The following is a 17,789-nucleotide window of genomic DNA, read 5'->3' as shown; positions in this document are numbered from 1 at the left end:
TTAAATTTTCCTCTGGCTATCACTTTTTCTTCATTGGTGAATCTTCCTTTAATAAACTTTGTTTTGCTTTTTTGAGACAGGGTTTCTCTGTATAGCCTTGACTGTCCTGGAACTCACTCTGTAGACCAGGATGGCTTTGAACTCAGAGATCCACCTGTCTCTGTCTCCTAAAAGCTGGGATTAAAGATGTGTGCCACCACCACCTGGCAAATTTTCTAAGCAGTATTTTGTTCAATCTAAGTTCCCACGAGTACAAGGCACAGTTTTACTTGTGGCTGTGTGCCTAGAGATCAGCATACCCCTTGGCATACTGCATGTTAGATCTATAAGTGAGTTAACAGTAAACAGTATAAAACGTTTAAACATTTATTTTTAGCGATGTATACAGGTGTAGATATGTACATATGAGTGCAGGTGCCCTGAGGCCAGAGGTGTTGGATCTTCTTGAAGCTAGAACTTGGGTGTTGGGATTCCAACTTGGGTCCTCTGTAAGAGCAGTAAACCACTGAGCCACCTTTCCAGCTCCCAAAGATTTTGTTTTTATTTTTGTTTATTTAGTGTGTGTGTATGTGTTTATATACCATGTGTGTGAAGGTCCCCAAACAGGCTAGAAGAGGGCATTGGACTCCCTGGAGCTGAAGTTACTGGTAGTTGTGAGTACCTGACATGTGAGCTGGGAACCTAATGTTGGTCCTCTGCATGAGCAGTACATGCTCTTAACCAGAGCGATCGCTCAGGCTTCTCTAAAACCTTTATGGGGCCAAATCAAGGCAAAGATTTTTCAGTTTTGATGGGAGGACCCTGGGACCACCCACCGACAGCTGGGCACACTCAAACGCCCTTTCTTTTCTAGAGAACTTTGAAGGACGCACAGTGGAGGCCACGGCCCCGGAAGAACTGCTGGTGATGGTGAGTAACTCCCTGGTGCTGATGCCTGCTTTCCGTTAGCGCTGCAATCAACACAGATTTCTAGTACTGGTGAGAGACAGAAATAAAAATGTGTTAATTTACCCAGAGAGATCAAAATGTGTAACGTGACTATTGGTTCATGTATCAATGTCAACAGATCTACAGATGAATAAAAACACATTATTTCATTTTGCGATTAAATGACACAAATGCATTTTCAAATTTACTTATATTTTGTGTGTATGGATGTTTGCCTGCATGTGTCTGTGTACCACAAGCATCTTGGTACCCACGGAGGCCAGAAGAGTGTGCTAGGAATTGAACCCAAGTCCTTCGGAAGAGCAGCCAGTGCTGCTAACTCCTGAGCCCTCTCCTCAGACACAAACGCATTTTAAAGTACTGTGGGACAACAAGAAATAACCAGGCACAGGCATTTCCGAGGACAATCTGAAACCACGCCAGTGGTGCGCTAGAGCTGGTTCACACTGGCTTTCTAGAGCCAACTGCTAAAGTTTCAGGAATCTTGAAAGCTAGCTGTTAAATAGCCATTATTAAAAATTATAGTCAAAGCCGGGTGGCAGTGGCGCACACCTTTAATCCCAGCACTGGAGGCAGAGCCAGGCAGATCTGTGAGTTCGAGGCCAGCCTGGTCTACAGAATGAGTTCCAGGATGGTCAGAACTGTTATTCAGAGAAACCCTGTCTTAAAAAAAAACAAATAAATATAAATTGCATGACCATACAATTAGCAAAGGCAGTAAGCACTCAAAAGCTCTTTCTAATCATTTCACATCTTACTACTGTCTATGTGCACGAGGTTATTTTCATCTATGGTGTCTGTACAGGGGAGAGTCTAGAAAATGGTATACTGCACATCTCTACCCAATCCTCCTTCAGTAAGGTCACCTTGAAGACGTGAAGTCAGCCATGGTGAGAACATCTGCATCATGCAGACTGGCAAACGGCTTCTGTATTTAGGAGCCGAGTAACATGCTTTCAGTAGCATACCATTGAACCAACCACTGGCCCATGAAAACATTTAAGGTGTGAAGAAACTTCTACTTGAAAGATAGGCTGAAAAAGCATAGAAACAGGTCTTTAGGGAATCATTCTCAAAATAAAGTAGACTGAAGCTGGGTGTTTTCTTCTTCAGCTAGAATCTACAATTATTCTACAAACATGACTTTCACTACACCACAAATATCAGTGGCTGAAGTGTTCTTAAAATCAGACAATCAAGTGAACAACCTGTATACCATTATACATCAAAATGAATGTGTTCATTGACTTAACTGAATTACGTTATTAGGGGTTGGTTCCTTTCTTTTCTCACCGCCAAACTTGTGCCAAGAGTAGCTTGTACTCAGTCTGTTGATTTATCCCGTTGGCCTTGGCTTCTGCCTCCATCACGATTGAAAATGCTGTTCTCCTAACATATGCTTTCTAGTCCTTAGTTGTAAGGCCTCTCTGGTTTGCTTCCGCCTCTAGTAGATTCATTGGTAGAGCAGACATTCTACCCTCTACCCTAGACTCCGCCTTGGGAAGGACGGGGTCTCCGGTGCAAGGCAATCATTGGCTGCTCTTTTAGTCTCTGACACTTTGGGCACATCTCCTCTTTTCTGGGTACCTGTTTTCTCTGACATGAAAAGATGAATTTTGTGGCCACCTCCTTCTTCAATTTGGGAAGAAGTCACCATTAAAACCTTTTTTCTGAGCATTAGTGGCTAAGTCCATGCTACCATCAGGCAAATGTGGCTTCTCATCTTTTCTTTGGTCCTTGGGTCTAAGCACCAAATATTCTATTGCCTGTTATTTCTTGGCTCTGGGCCAGGAGGTGTGACCTTGAGGAAGTGACATTTCCACCTTTCCAACTTACACAACTTGAGTGAATGAGAGCCACACAAGCCAAACCAGTAAGTGCTCATGACGCCTGTGACATCTGTCAGCTTGCAGGTACATTCCTATACTGGAGTGGCATGTACTTTATCTTCATAATGTCTTTCCCCTAGAGTTGATCCCTTCAACTCCTTAATCATTTCTGCTGCTTGTATTGAATTCCCTCAAGTCTAGAATTCTCTTTTTCTCAGAGTGCAGAAATCAGCAAACAGTACTGCAGATGTCACTTCCTCCTCCAGTGTTACAGACAGGATTTACAGAGGGGAGTGCTCATTTTGCTAATGGCTTAAAGATCCCATCAGTCAACAATATTCAAGTTCTGTTCTCATCTGGAGGTCAGAGCTTCGGGTTTTCCCAGCTCATTATCCCAAAGACTGATCTTCCTACAGCTGCTTTCTTGCTCACTGTATCCAGGAGGCATCCACCTAACGGGTCAAAGGGCCCAGTGGCACAGTCGCCTCTGAAATTGAAAGCAGCAAAGTACGGCTACCTTGTGCATACACGTACACAGCAGGCCAGCGACACTTACCTGAATGTTAGATTAGTCAGCAAGTCGTCAGAAATGAATCTAAACGGTGGAGGGCAGAGGCCAATGGAAAGTCACAAGACAAAGGAAACACACAGGGCCCAGGCTGATTAAAAAGATAATGAGTTGTGGAAAGTAAGGTTGGGTGCCAGCCAAGAATTAGTCTTTAACAAAGGTATACCAAAGGATCCACTGCAGCCTTGTTGCACATTGATTTAGTGGTTCTTTTATAGGAGCTGAAGGGCCAGAACAAAGCACCAGTCGGATTCAAGCGCAGCTCCACCCCTCTCCAGTTTGTTGTCTGCTCACATAGAAGCTGTCTTCCCTTCATCTGCACAGGCTTATCCAACATGGCGGTCCCATAATAGGTTGAAGCCACATTTTAAAAGGAACTCTCAGAACTAGTCCAGCCAGAGATCTTTTGGCCCGTTGTAGGATCTTCATGTTCCTGGCTGGAATTAAAAAGTAAAGCAAAGCAGCAGTAGCTCTCCGAGAGCTCAAGGCCAGCAGCCTTATCAGTGAAAACGGAAAGAGGGACATTTCTTTCCTAAATTGTTCAAGCCTATAAAGGTCTCCAAGCTGCCTGGTAACCACAGACGGTTTAACCTCCACGTAGGGAATGGGAAATTCTCCCTACCCCCAATGGATGGCCAGATATGAGGCAGAGGCTGGCCACAGGGAGGTGGGGAGATGGAGACACGGCCAGATAGTCTATTTGGCCCCAAAATCACAACTCTGAAGGTTCTGTGGAACTACTTGCCTGAAATATTGTTTTGATAAATAAGCCATATCCTTGTGGAATTGCAATCTCCAACTGTTCCACTGGCACGGACATCTCTGCAGTGACAGCACATGCCCCAGATTGTGGAGTTAACTTGAATTAAATTTCAGATGTGGGGGAGCTAAGGGAAGAGGTGGTGGCGGTGGGAGGTTTATGAACAGTATGCTGAGGCTCTGATGTTGTCATAACCAGATGGCTTCAACTGTATCGTTTAAACAAAAACAAACATGGCCAGAAATAATATAATAACAGGAGAAGCAGCTTCATCTACACCTGAAATTCCATCAGTTTTCAATCCACAGCGAAGTCCACGTTGGAAATTCTACAAGTATGGAAAATTCCAGAAGAGATCTTTATCCTACCAAAAGCCAGATGTCAGGACAGCTCCCTTCCTGAGCGCACATGCTCTGAGTCCTCCATCCTCAACCCCAGGGCTGTGAGTGAAGTTCAGGAAAGCAAATCTGCTTCACCCTGCTGGGAGCTCCGAGGAACAGGCCAGTAGAGGCACCTTTCTGGAGCTTTGTTCTTACTATTCCCAGAGGAAGCAAGCTTCACTTCCAATTTTGTACCTAAGCACTCCAGAAATGGAACTTCCTCCACTCCTTATGTAATCTTCAGGATATGACATTAGACGATCTGGTACTCGGTACTAGTGTGACCTCAGGCATGCCCCTACCTCCATTTTCACCCTTCCCAGCTACAGACCAACACTACCTATCACCTGTCCAACCAAACTCATCGAGAGGACACTACAGACGAAGGTCTGCTGAGAACGGAAGGCTGCAGAACAAACACAGAGGCAGTATGGGCAAAGCCGATGTGCCCACTGGATCACTACACCTGTGCACCAATTTGGAAAGCGACAGTGGTCAGCAGCCAGCACACAGGGAACCAGGCACTTCCTTACAGAGGTCACACTTGGGAGAAAACTGAGAAGGGGCACAGAATGCAATAAACAAGTCCGACTTGTGAAAAAAACTGTCTCTAGCTCATACATACCCAGCCCAGTAGTAGGTACACAATGAAAACCAGAAACTTTGTGAAGAGCAGCCACTGAAAGGAAATGGAATGTGAAAAGGGCCGAGTTTCCATCTAAGGTTAAATAATGCAACCTTGGCCAAACAATGTATTTTTAGTGTGTTCCACTGTCTGGCCAATGCTGTGGAGCTGGGAGCCCCATGCATTCCTGTGAGCTCACTGCAAGTTAAGACCTTAGTTTCCCCAGAAACACATCAGTCAGTGACAGGACCCATCAGAGACAACAATTTCCCTTTATTTAATCTCCATATTCATGTTCCCTGAATTTTTTTTTTTTTTGTATTTTGTTAGGAGAAAAGAGATTGGGGATTAGGTATGAACACACACAGGGTGCAGAAAAGGCCCACTACAATTGCTTGCCTTGGCAGAGTAGGACCTGGTCCCAGTCTCTCATCAGGACATGGTTGGCAGCTCCTCAAGGAGGACAAGACTGGCAGATGCTCAAAAGGAAACTTGAGATTATGGAGAATAAATAAATCCCTACTGCTTCTTGGACATTTCAGATCTAATCCCTGAAAGATGAAGATCAAACCAGGGCTTCAAAACCCCATAAGCAAGAAACTCAGACCCAAGAGACAAGCCAGGTGAGTGAAACAAAAGACCAGAGATACCACACAGTACAAAATAGTAATTATTTATATTTTCAAAAAGAAAAAATTAACATTTGGAAGTCTCCCCTTTGGAAGAGGGGCCAATCAGAAGTGACAGGACGGCTCCTATGCAGGCGACAAGTCAGGTACAAACAGCTGGGCAATCTGGGCTGGCATTTTTTTCACATAGCAATAATAATAAAATTTCTTTTTCTCTTCTTTTTGTTTTATGTATTTTCTGGATTTGTTTCTTCTTTTTTTTTTTTTTTTTTTTTTTTTTTAGAAAAATGGAGGAGGAAGGGAAGAAAAAATAAAATCAGAGAAAAATGCCAAAAACCCCACCATTTCCACAATATCTAAAAACAGAACCATAGTTCTTGTCAAGACAGTATGAATTCTGGATGAATGATTTTTTCCAGTTTTCAACACCAATAAGGATTTTGCAAAAGCCACCACCATCAAGACACTCATCTCCCAGACCAAATCGCCTCCTCCCCGCTGCCGTCCGTCATGTACCACTTTTCCTCAGAGGACAAAAGGATGGGCTCTGTTTTTGCAAACAGTAAGTGCGAACGAGAGAGCTCTTCGGATACTTGAATGGTAGTGAGGACTTTTCACAAATATCCAAGGGTTAGCACAGTTGGAAGGACTAAAATTTGCTTCTTTCAACATAAATACTACTGGAATCCACAAACTGATTTTTGAAAAAAAATTCTTCTTTCCTTTTCCCTTCTCTTAAAACTAAATGTCCTTTTTTTTTTTTTCCTTTTTGCTCCAGGCACCTGACGATTTGCTCTGCTCAGTCAGATGCAGGCAGGTTTCTCCGAAGTACCACTGCTGGGATGTGCTTGGGGCCAGCGCCTAAACTGCATCCCAGTGTCAGACTTGGTCAGGCCACAGGGAACACGGTGACACGGCAACAGGGTTTTCATTAGGTTGAGTAGCCCCCAGTCCTGGGCCCTTCCCTCCCCCCCGTTCCCCTAAGTTATTTAGTGCTGTTTTAAAGTCTGGGTCATGGTGCAGTCTTTGCCCTGACACAGAGTAAAAGCCCCACAGATTATGCTGTCTACCTGGTGGTCAGTGGCAGCAACGCTGGCTGCTGCTTCTGGAAAATAAATGGAGTCTCCCAACCGGCAGGATCTTAGGACTGCTTCAGGCGTTTTCGTGGGGGCCCCAGGAAAGGGCATTGTGCCGAAGCCAGAGAGCGGTATGCTTCAGCCACTAAGTGGGGATGTGACACCACCATTGACTTCCACCCAGAGGTCTCCAAGACATCCGAAGCATGACTAGGAGAAATGTGGAGAGAGAGATTACCAAAGGGAGTGTGCACATGGTCCAAACAGCCACCTAGATAGCCTTCTTTTTCAGTGTTTGGTGTAGAAGGCGCTAATGCAATCAACGCTACCCAGACAGAACCCTTAACATGCATAAGAATGTGCTTGCTAGACAATGTGCAGACTGGTGACTGGGCCATGGCTCTTCTAATCCCCAAAACTTGGACTCAGAGGCACTGCACTCTCAAAACGTGGGCTGTTCATCACACTCAACATTGATGATATTTATATTCACAGATGCTAATCAAGAGAAAGAGCAAGGGCTTCCTTAGATATCCAGCTCTGAGCTCCCACGTGGTGTTGCCATGTACTAGTCTTGTTAACCACAAGGCACATCACAGCCAGGGCCCATCTGATGGTCAGAAAAGAGAAGGTAATAACCACATTTGCTCAATGGTTGAGTTACCTTCTAAAAAGTAACAAGCACATGTCCAACATATAGTGAGCTCTGTACAGAACTGACACTTACTGGTCCATCCCTTCCTCTTCTGTCTCAGGCTAACACCTTAGAAACAACCATGTAACTAGGCCTAGAAGACATATTTCCCATATTTGGGTATTTTCTGTATTAAAACTGTCCACTCATCTACCTGAACATCTTAGCCTTCTTAATTCCAAGGTGCTGTTGTGAGGACTTTTTTTCCCTCCAAATTTTGCTTCCCATCAGGTAAGGCAGTACAGAGTATGTCCCAATGAGAAGAAGGACTACAGATATAACCTGTCTTAGCTCCTTCAAAGTACTTTAGAAAGTGCTGTGGTGAGGTCACCTGTCACTTGGAGTGAAGTAACTGATCTGGTAGACTGTTTCCCTTTTCAAAATAGTCTTTGACAATCAGTTAATGTCTCTTCTCGTTCCACGAGCCCACCAGAGACTATAAAACATATTTGACTAACTCATAAAAAAATGAACCTCTGCTCTCCTGGAATCGCTCTATCTTTTTTTTTGCCAGTGAAATTACAGTGAGGTTGCTGTCATTTGGAGCACACAGCTTTTCCAGGCCAGCAAGTTATCACTACTCAGCTACACCGCTGTTTGGAAGTAAGGGGCTTCACTCACGACTAGAACCTGATCCATGCAAACAAAACCATTTCACACTGTCAAGCTGAATAGAAAGATGAAAATTCTCTACTTACTACCAAAAGGTTAATGAAGCTACTTGCTCACTTTACTCACTAATTCAAAGTCTTTCTTATTTCGTTATCCCAATTATTCTGAAAGATGAACTTTGAAGATGCTACTCACTAGTTGATGAAATCCACTGCCTGAGTTTTCAGTTGATCTGCGCTGTGGAGGTCAGCCAGGATGAGAATTTCTGCAGCGTTCTCCACGGAGAGGTTACTGCAGAGGGCATCCTCGCACATGACCTTCAAACGCTCCAGGGCATACTGTAAAACAAGCAGAGCTGTCACAGTCAGAGCAGCAATCGCTCGGGGCTGATGCTACTGAAGTTGTTCTCTTCAGGGGCACCGCGGTCCAGCTGGTACGGGAGGAGAATTGCAGAGTGCAGGAAAAGCCACCCCACAGTTAGAAACACAGCCACTCTGAAGGTAGTTGTTTAGGCCTGAAACGAAGACAACCCAAGTAAGGGTGGCATCTATCAAATTCCGAAGTCTATCTGCTAGAAAATGGCAGTCAGAGCAGAGCCCACCCCCAAGCTCACCGTACCACCTGTATTTCTTAAACAATCACTACCTACCCTGACAAGGAGGCATTAGCCAGCCAACACTACATTACAACTTCTGCAGTCTTACCACTTATAGCCGACTGAATTAAAGCACAGCTCTTTTTGCTAAGCAGTGCCACTACTCTGGCAAGATACCCCAAATGACCTATCAAGGTGCGAAAAGGGACCCTGTGGTGGCCTTCACCAGCATCTCTGCCATACACTGTTCCTGAGAGTGAACCAAGGGCTTCTCTGAAATAGGGAAAGAGAAATCAAATCCTATTTTATTGGGGTTGAGGTTAAGATTCTCAGGGTAAATGGACAAAGCAGCAGAAACCCTGATTCCAGTTCCAGTTTCAAAAGTTCTATTTTCTAAACAGACACCACAAACATCTGGAAACAGAAGGTCTGGGTTAATGCTAGGCACACTGATCCAGCTGACTAGGCTGATGCCACTCTGCTACTTGCCCTAATACAGCACGGACTTACTGAGGAATAAAGAAGGCATGAAGCAAAATGCCATTCATTACTTCACAGGGGAAGCATTTGCTATGAGGCTTTCCAGTCTCTCTACAGGGCCTTTACCCTCAGGCCTCAGAATTCGGTGACACAATGCCCCTCCAGGCTGAACCATGGCAATCAAACCAAGACAATTTTATTATGAATTTCAGGCAAGGAGGCATACCTGCTGGTACTGTGATCTCCTGCCTGCAGCAAAAAGGAGCTTTATTGGTTTTGGTGCCGCTTTAATTTCTTACATTTGAGTAACTGGAAAACAGTTTCCATGGAAAAGGGGAATGATACTAGACAAGCAAGCAATGAGAGTGCTGGGAAAGGTGAGTAGATGCTCCGACTTTCTACAGTGCTATTTCGACTGCTCCTCTTACCTGTCTACACATTCTTTTAAAAGGACTTCTGCTGTGAATAGCTCTGATCCCGCCTGCATAATTAGACAAAAGTAGCCACTCTTGTCTCTTGGGGGACAAAGTTTTTTTCTTAATTATGCTTCTGAAAACCCTGCCTAATGGCAGTACTTACTCAGGAGATTGAAATTGTGTCTCCCAGGCCTGGCCAGCGTGTTTTGTTTTGTTTTTGGTCTAATTACACATGTCCCCAGGAGATCGGAAAGGCTCAGAAGAAGCTGTTTCAGCCTCCAGGGTAAATTCTAGATGTTTAGATCCTTCCATGAAAGACCTTTTACTGTTTTCCTAAACTCATAGAGAGGTGTAAAGGTAAAGCATGCTTTCAAATAGGCTTGAAACAAAGGCTGCCCAGTTGGAAATTCTGAATGGAATTTGAAAATGCACCCATCAGCTATCTCCCCTGCTTCCCCTTTTTCACTGAGACACGGTTTCTCTGTGTAGCCCTGGCTGTCCTGGAACTCACTCTGTAGACCAGGCTGGCCTTGAACTCAGAGATCCGCCTGCCTCTGCCTCCCGAGTGCTGGGATTAAATGTGTGCACCACCATTGCCCAGCAACTTCTCATTCATAAATTTATAGCATTATAGGGATTCAAATGCTTTCTATTTTAAAATCAGAAGGAAACATGCTGCATTGAAACCACCACTCATGTGGCAATTCAGGCTAATTTCCATGCCTCATGCCCCACCGTTTTAGCTGAGAATGAAAACCCAGAGGCAAGCCAGGCGGTAGTGGCGCACGCCTTTAATCCCAGCACTTGGGAGGCAGAGACAGGCGGATCTCTGTAGTTCGAGGCCAGCCTGGTCTACAAAGCGAGTTCCAGGAAAGGTGCAAAGCTACACAGAGAAACCTTGTCTCGAAAAACCAAAAAACAAAACAAAACAAAAAAAACCCCAGAGGCACAGAAGTTTTTAACTTTGGCTTTAAGGATGTATAACTTTTGAGTTTCAGTGTTTCTGTCTAAAATGTGGGCTTTGCAGTACTCATCATTCTCATAGGACCTCAAAGATAAGAGAATAATGACCTGGGGTATATAAGCACAAGTGACCACTTCATTGGAAACCAGACCCAGTTCAGACAGATCCAGAGCAACTCCATGAAAATGGGCTTGGGCCAGGCTTGGGTACACATAGCTAAACCCAGTACTCAGGAATTAAGCAGGGTGACTGTGAGGTCAAAGCCAGCCAGGGCTATAGAGCAAATCCCTATCTCAAAATAAACAAAAGATGAGCACTGAACTGTGCTAATTTCACCCAGCCTAAAGACAATACTTTCTTACTATCTCTATTAAAACCGAGTTTCTCCTAGTCAGAAATGAGGTTGACTAGAAGGGTGTAGAGTTTGCATGTTGCCAACTACTAATCAAGTCTGGAAAGGTGATAATAAGAATAGTTACTATTCCAATCTTCATCAAAAGCAATGATTGGGTCTAATGCCTCACATTCAGCAATACTTCAAAATGCTGATTATGGATAAACCTTTGTTGTAAGTCTAGGCATCCTCCTTTGTCCTCAGACACAAAAGGAGGTATAAGGAGACAATTCTCCAGAGCAAAACCTGGAAAGGCTCTGGTGCTCTTAGCTAGACCCACCAGGATGAGGTAGCACTCCCTGCAAGCATCTGCTTTCTCGTGAAGTCTACTGCTGGCAGCTAAGTAAGCGCTTTAACTCTTCCATATCAATTGCTCCTGCCTAATACACAGGGAGCACTTCTACAGGGCAAATATCCATCTTCCTGTCCACCTCACAAGTGCTATCTGCACAGGCCCCAGGACATAGGCAGGCAGCCTCTGGGCTCCAGCTGATGTGCCTCTACAATGGAAGTCAGTTCCCACTGTGTTCTGAGGTCCTCTGATCAGACGTGCTCCTTGAGAAAAATGCTTCCAGGGTCAACTGAGTTGGAGAAATGTTGTCTGTCGTTACTTATTTTCAGAAAACTCTCAGTAAACAGAGTGTGGTGGCCCTCACACCTTTAATCCCAGCCAGCACTTGGGAGGCAGAGGCAGGAGGATGTGAGTTAGAGGCCAGCTAGTCTACATGGTGAATTCCAGGCCAGACAGAGCTGTAGAGAGAGACTCAGAAAAGTACTGGGACTTGGACACAACAGGATGAGGCAGTACTCCCAGCAAGCATCTGCTTTCTCATGAGGTCTCGAGGAGGGAAGAGAGAAGAAAACAAAACTTCCAATGCACATTAAGAAGCTCTAGCTTCTGAGGAATCCTGTCGGAAAAGGGTTCAGTAATCTCTCTCTCTTCAAGACAGGGTTTCTTTGTGTAGCCTTGCCTGCCTTGGAACTAGCTCTGTAGACCAGGCTGGCCTCAAACTCAAAGGAATCTTCCTCTGCAAAGGTGTGTGATACCACTGCCTGCTACTATTTTCTCTCTTTAAAATTATTTATTTGAAAAAAAGAAGACAGGAAAAAAAAAGTCAGGCAGTGGTGGTGCACGCCTTTAATCCCAGCACTTGGGAGGCAAAGGCAGGTGGATCTCTGTGGGTTCAAGGCTAGCCTGGTCTACAGAATGAGTTCCAGGACATCCAGGGCAACACAGAGAAACCCTGTCTCAAAAAAATAGACCAAAACAAAAACAAAACCCTCAAAACATTTATTTATTTATTTATTTATTTTGTGTGGGGGGCATGTGTGTGGAGGTCAGAGGACAACTTGTGTGTGGGTGTCAGTTCCTACACCTTGTGGATTCTGGGAATTGAACTCAGATCCTCAGACTTGGCAGTAAAGCACCCTTACCCACTGAGCCACCTCATGGGCCCAAGACTATATAGTCTTTTTTATTATAAAGTTTGAATAAGTTAATGAAGTAAAAAATACCATGAAAATTATAAAATACAACCTAAATGTTAGCATTACTTGAATGTTTACTCTTTTTTTTTTTTTTAATTTTTTATTTTGCAATACAATTCAGTTCTACGTATCAGCCAGATTCCCTTGTTCTCCCCCCTCCCGCCCCCCGAATGTTTACTCTTGATGGGGTTAAATTTAAGACAGAGTAAGAAGAGGGGTGAATATCAAACATATTCTTCTGTTCCATAGTTAGGGTGACCCTGATAGTTTACCGTTCAGAGCACGACACCTGACAGCTTTAGTACCAAAAGGTTACTACTGTGTTGGAACAACATGTATAAATGAGATTGCCCTGCCTAATTAACATGTATGTGTGCCCACTTCATCCATGACACAGCACACAAGCCCTTTCACAAAATGGAAGAGCGCACTAACACATGGTCCTATGACTCTTTTCCCGTTCTCTCTGATCTTACCTTGTCAGCAGCTGCCAGCAAATCATCAGCCATTTTGTCAAGGTTTGGAGCCTTCCCCGTGTAAATGAAGCACATCATTTCCTTAAAAACTTCAGGTTCCACGTCGTTAATTTCAACCCGATTCTATGCCAGAAAAGTTGAAAATGAGAAATATTCCAACAGAACATATTCCTAAACTATATCTATGGTTTTAAGTTCTGGTGAGGAAAGAAGTTTGTATGAGTTAAAACCTAACATGGATAGAAAATACCTCTCACTATTCTCTCTCACAACTGTTTATTCTAGTAGCTTTCCTCCCATCATTGTCTACTACCTTTATTTTATTTTCTCAAAGATGGTAGCAAAACAACTACATGTGTGGTATATGTATATATATATATATATATATATATATATATATATATATATATATATATATATATGTAATCTCTGGGCTTTCTAGCATCTTTAACCCCAACTACTGAGATGACTACTGAACAGTAAGTCCACGTCACCTGGGACATCCCCAGACCACCCATCCACCCATCTGCTCTCACAAGGTGTAGGTTCAAGAAACTGTACTTTAATAACATGGCAAGAAAAAAAATCATTAGGAAAATAAATCTGCCAGACTGGGAAAGGTCTGACTGTAGTCACTGGGTTACAAAGTGTCCATCCTGTTACACACCTTTTTGCTCTCCTCCATTTCGTGTTCAAACATGGCACTGAAAACTGGAGACCGAGCTACAAAGTGAGAGGGAACAAAGAGGTTATCACACGGGAACCGCTCCATCACCCCAGTAATTATGATGACCTTTGTTCTTCCTGTCCCACTTCCAAGGAAATGCTCTTGGTCTCAAATCACATTGGAATTATAAAACACACACACACACACACACACACACACACCCGAGACAGGGTTTCTGTGTAGCTTTGGAGCCTGTCCTGGATCTCACTCTGTGGACCAGGCTGGCCTATGAACTCAGAGATCTGCCTGGCTCTGCCTCCTGAGTGCTGGGATTAAAGGCGTGCACCACCGCCACTCAACAAAATACATGTTTTCAAAACATTTCTTTGGCTCTACTTTAATCATCCACATTTTAAGGAAATTATCTGTGTTGGACAACAATGGTATATACACTACTGTGTAGACTTTGAAGTTCATATGGAAGGTATGCCATGTTCTAAGCAGGGTGTTCTAATACCTGAACTTTTGGCTGCAACAATGAATGGCACCTCTAGAGAGACCACACAGGAAGAAGGTCAAGAGCTAGGCTCAATGGCATGCACTAGCTTGATGATGAACATTTCTGGCAAATGTCTATTCCTCCAGCTATGTGTTCTCAGTGAAGTTGATATCATCCCCAAAAACCTGAAAGAGCCTTAGACAGTATAACAGTTTATGGCCCTTCAAAGTTCTTTTCTGTTTGGTAAAATTATCTTCCTTAACATTTAATTTCTTTCATCACAGAGAATTCAGTTTTTTTCTTTAGAAATGAGAATGAAGAAAAAAGGTCAAGAAACAGTGCTATGATCCATGTACTTTCTATGAACACCCATGAAACACCACACATACACACAAAAAGTAAGTAAACTTAATTTCAACCATGAGAAATAATACAAGAACTCAAATTTTTTCATGTTGCTGAATAAATCAAGGGTTGGGGTCAAAGTTGAAATTCCCAACCCAGTACTTAAGAGTAGAAGGACAGATGGTGGGTAGGAAAGTGGCAGAGACCTACAACTTTTAGCCTGTAGTTTACATCAGAAAGAACTCATTTTACCTCTGCTATTTTCTAGGTAAAATTATTTAACCCTCTGAGCCATTTACCCCTGCTCCTTCTGCTTTTATATATAGAAAACTTAATTTTATATATATATATATATATATATATATATATATATATATATATACACACACACACACACACACACACACACACACACACACATACAAATTTAAATTTTCTTAAATTTAGAAATAAACCAGGCGTAGTGGCACACACTTGTAAGATAGGAGAATTCTGAGTGTGAGGTCAGCCTGGGTTACACAGCAGAAATTTCTCCCCACTTTTTAAGATTTTAACTGTGAATCTCAGTATTTTCATCGATTTCAGAAGGTTATTTCTTCCCAATGGTCTTATCTCAGAAGAGTCACAGACTATACGGTGCTCATGGACTGGTGCTTAACTACAAAGAGAAGGTCCACAGCAGCAGGCAGGGTGACTGACCGCAGCTGATACAATGCACCAGAACTCCCGCGAGAATAGAGGGACACTGCAGCAGACCCTTCGGGCTGGCAGACGTTTGAAGGAACAGGTGAAGAAGAGGGAAGGAAGGCACACAGGAGAAATAGCTGGAGCAAACAGGAGATACAGCTTGGTGACGGAGTGCTTGCTGAGCACATGTGGGGCCTAGGGCTTGCTATCCTGCCCCATAAAGAGGAACAACAGGTAGTCAATGAACCAGGAGAAAACTGGAGCACGGAGTCAACTAGTATATGATCTACAGCCTCTCAAACTTAGGAACTAGCAGGTAGTTCACGTAACTTTAGAAAATTGCTTTCCTGGCAAGGAGGTGAACTGAGGACAATGTGGGGAAAGGAAGTAGACAGCGAATATGCTACCTCAAGAAATTTAGCTCAGAGTATGTGGGGAGAAAGAGAGCACCCAGACTGAGAAAACAAGGTTTCTAGGAAGGCAGGACGAGATTCAGAGAACAGCAGTATACAAAACAATCCATTCTGAAGTTGAGGGATACCTCCTTGCCATTGAGAAGGCAGGTGAGAGAACAGCAGTCCAGGATGTTCCTACATAAAGGCCTCTTGGAGGGCAATGTGGGCAAAGACATCCTTTAGGAGCTGGAGGAGGTTAGAGAGGTATGGCAGAAGTCTGAAACATCTACTGTTGGGAAAAGGAAGCTGACTGTACCTACAGAAAGATGCACTGGGGGTGGGGGTGGGGGTGGGGGTGGGGGTGGGGAAGCTGAGGAGATGGTCAGTGGATAGAGTGCTTGCTGTACAAAGCATGAGGACCTTTGTTTCGATCTCTAGTGCCCACTTAAAAGCCAGGCATACATCTGTAACACCAGCATTGGGTGAGGACATGACAGGGATCCACTGTGTCCTCACTGGATAGTCTGTCCAGTAAAAATGGTGAGCTCCATGCCACTGAGAGACCATAACTTCAAAAGCAAGATAGAAAGTAACAAAAGAAGACATTCAACTTCTGGCCTCTGCACACATACACACAGTAATGTACTTGCATACGCATGTGCAAAAACATGCTTGTACCACACACAAGCAAGAAACAAACATTAAAAGAGAAAAAGAGGTGGGGGGGGAGGAAGGGAGGAAGGAAGGAAGAGAGAAAAGAAAAAAGCCTGTTGAGGGCCTCACTACACAGACAGACACTAGTCTGAATTGCTCACTTCCTTCAACATTGACAGTAATACCTAGGTGAAGCAGAGAATGGGAAGTTGTCCTATGAGACAGCTTGAGCTCATTTCAAGTGTGAACCTTGGAATGACGAAACTGAGACATCTCAACAGAGGAGTCTTGGGAAGAAGTGTGTTACTTGGAGAGTCACACAATACTCTCCCATGTTCTGTGCTCTGCAGAGCAGTGTATAGCTATGATCCCCTTTTTTGTAAGGATGAAGTCAGCCCTCTCTCAGTTCCTCCTCTGGTGAGTCTTTCTTGTCTTAAAGATCAAGGAACTGAGAGAACAAGACTTGATCCTCTGGGTCAGTAGCAACAGTCTCAGTCTTCTTGTGTGTTTACAGTGAAGACACAACTTAAGCATCTGAGGCTGAGGTCTCAGCTTGACAATACTTAGTCCCTTGACCAGAATCCTCTCCGTTGCATTCAAAGCCCATCTAGGAGCTACCACCTGCTCGTAGGTGCTCTGGGAGCTATTTTCCAGGTGCAAAGACATGGAGTAGTTTTGTATAACCATCGTTTATACTTTGAAAACGGTAGCCTAAGAGTCCACTCTTGAGACAAACCAGAAATGCTATTTTTATGGAAAGTAGCCTTTTTGGTTATGAGAACTCTCTTCAGAATATAAAAATACAGTCCAGGTATGGTGGCATATGCCTGTTATTCCAGCACTAGGGGTGAGGGTAAGGCTAGGACTGAAAGTTTGAGGACAGTCTGGGCTAACCTAGCAAGTTCCAGGTCAGCCTAAGCTACAAAGTAAGACCCTGTCTCAAAACATCAAAATGAAAATAAATTTTGAAAATGTATTTAGGGGCAGAGTTCAAAAGTTGAAGTTGTCCAAAGGCAATTTTGCAGCCACGATTTTTCCTATTGCATCAAAATTATAATGTGAACCATGAATAAATACCAACCTGCTAGGATGGCCTTGTGAGCCTGGAACTCTTGGCCAGCCACACACAGGCAGCAGTCTGTGAATCGAGAATTCTCCCACAGCCCTCCTAATTCATCTGCCAGCCGGCACTCAGGAACCTTTACCATGTTCATAGTATTCTGTCCAGAAATATTGACGGAATCTTGTACTACACTCACCTATGAAATATAAGGAGACAGAAACAAAGCTTTTGTTACCAGCAGGTGGAGAGAGAACGTCTGTCACAGTGCTCCACAAGACTTAGATAACATATTTCCTTGAAACCACCTCCACTAATCAAGACTTTCTCCTTTGGATCAGTTTCCCCATTTATTATAATCACACTTCTTTTATACCACACTGTAGGACAATGACAGCCTCATAGAGTAAGTTCTTCTCCAGTTTCTAATAAGTTCCATCTCCTTGTAAACCCAAGCACAGCTGCCGAAGAGAAACTGCCAGGGACAAATGCTTAATTTCAAGTATTCCCCTTAAGAGCTACTATAGAGGTCACTGTCTTAGTTAGGG

General features: G+C 43.7%; 1 protein-coding gene across 10 annotated transcripts in view; it reads right to left on the bottom strand.

Moving 5' to 3' along the window:
* Window positions 1–352: 352 nt before the first annotated feature.
* Spop (speckle type BTB/POZ protein) overlaps window positions 353–17,789 on the bottom strand; it is an 84,633-nt gene continuing 67,196 nt past the window's right edge. For 9 of the 10 annotated variants that reach the window (XM_059271592.1, XM_059271589.1, XM_059271594.1 and 6 more), the window contains 5 exons: window positions 17,263–17,440; window positions 13,602–13,657; window positions 12,935–13,057; window positions 8,317–8,459; window positions 5,768–7,025 (listed from right to left, as the gene is read on the bottom strand). In XM_059271592.1, coding sequence (XP_059127575.1) covers window positions 6,881–7,025; window positions 8,317–8,459; window positions 12,935–13,057; window positions 13,602–13,657; window positions 17,263–17,440 — 645 coding nt within the window. In that variant the 3' untranslated portion in view covers window positions 5,768–6,880. Of the gene's footprint in view, window positions 976–5,767; window positions 7,026–8,316; window positions 8,460–12,934; window positions 13,058–13,601; window positions 13,658–17,262; window positions 17,441–17,789 lie in introns of those variants that run through there. The other variant, XR_009380713.1, reaches the window with a different exon arrangement.

This window comes from Peromyscus eremicus, chromosome 8a (genome assembly GCF_949786415.1).
Source record: "Peromyscus eremicus chromosome 8a, PerEre_H2_v1, whole genome shotgun sequence".
NCBI lineage: Eukaryota > Metazoa > Chordata > Mammalia > Rodentia > Cricetidae > Peromyscus > Peromyscus eremicus.
The sequence above is the reverse complement of the archived record's forward strand: the minus strand, read 5'-3'. Positions and strand labels throughout refer to the sequence as shown.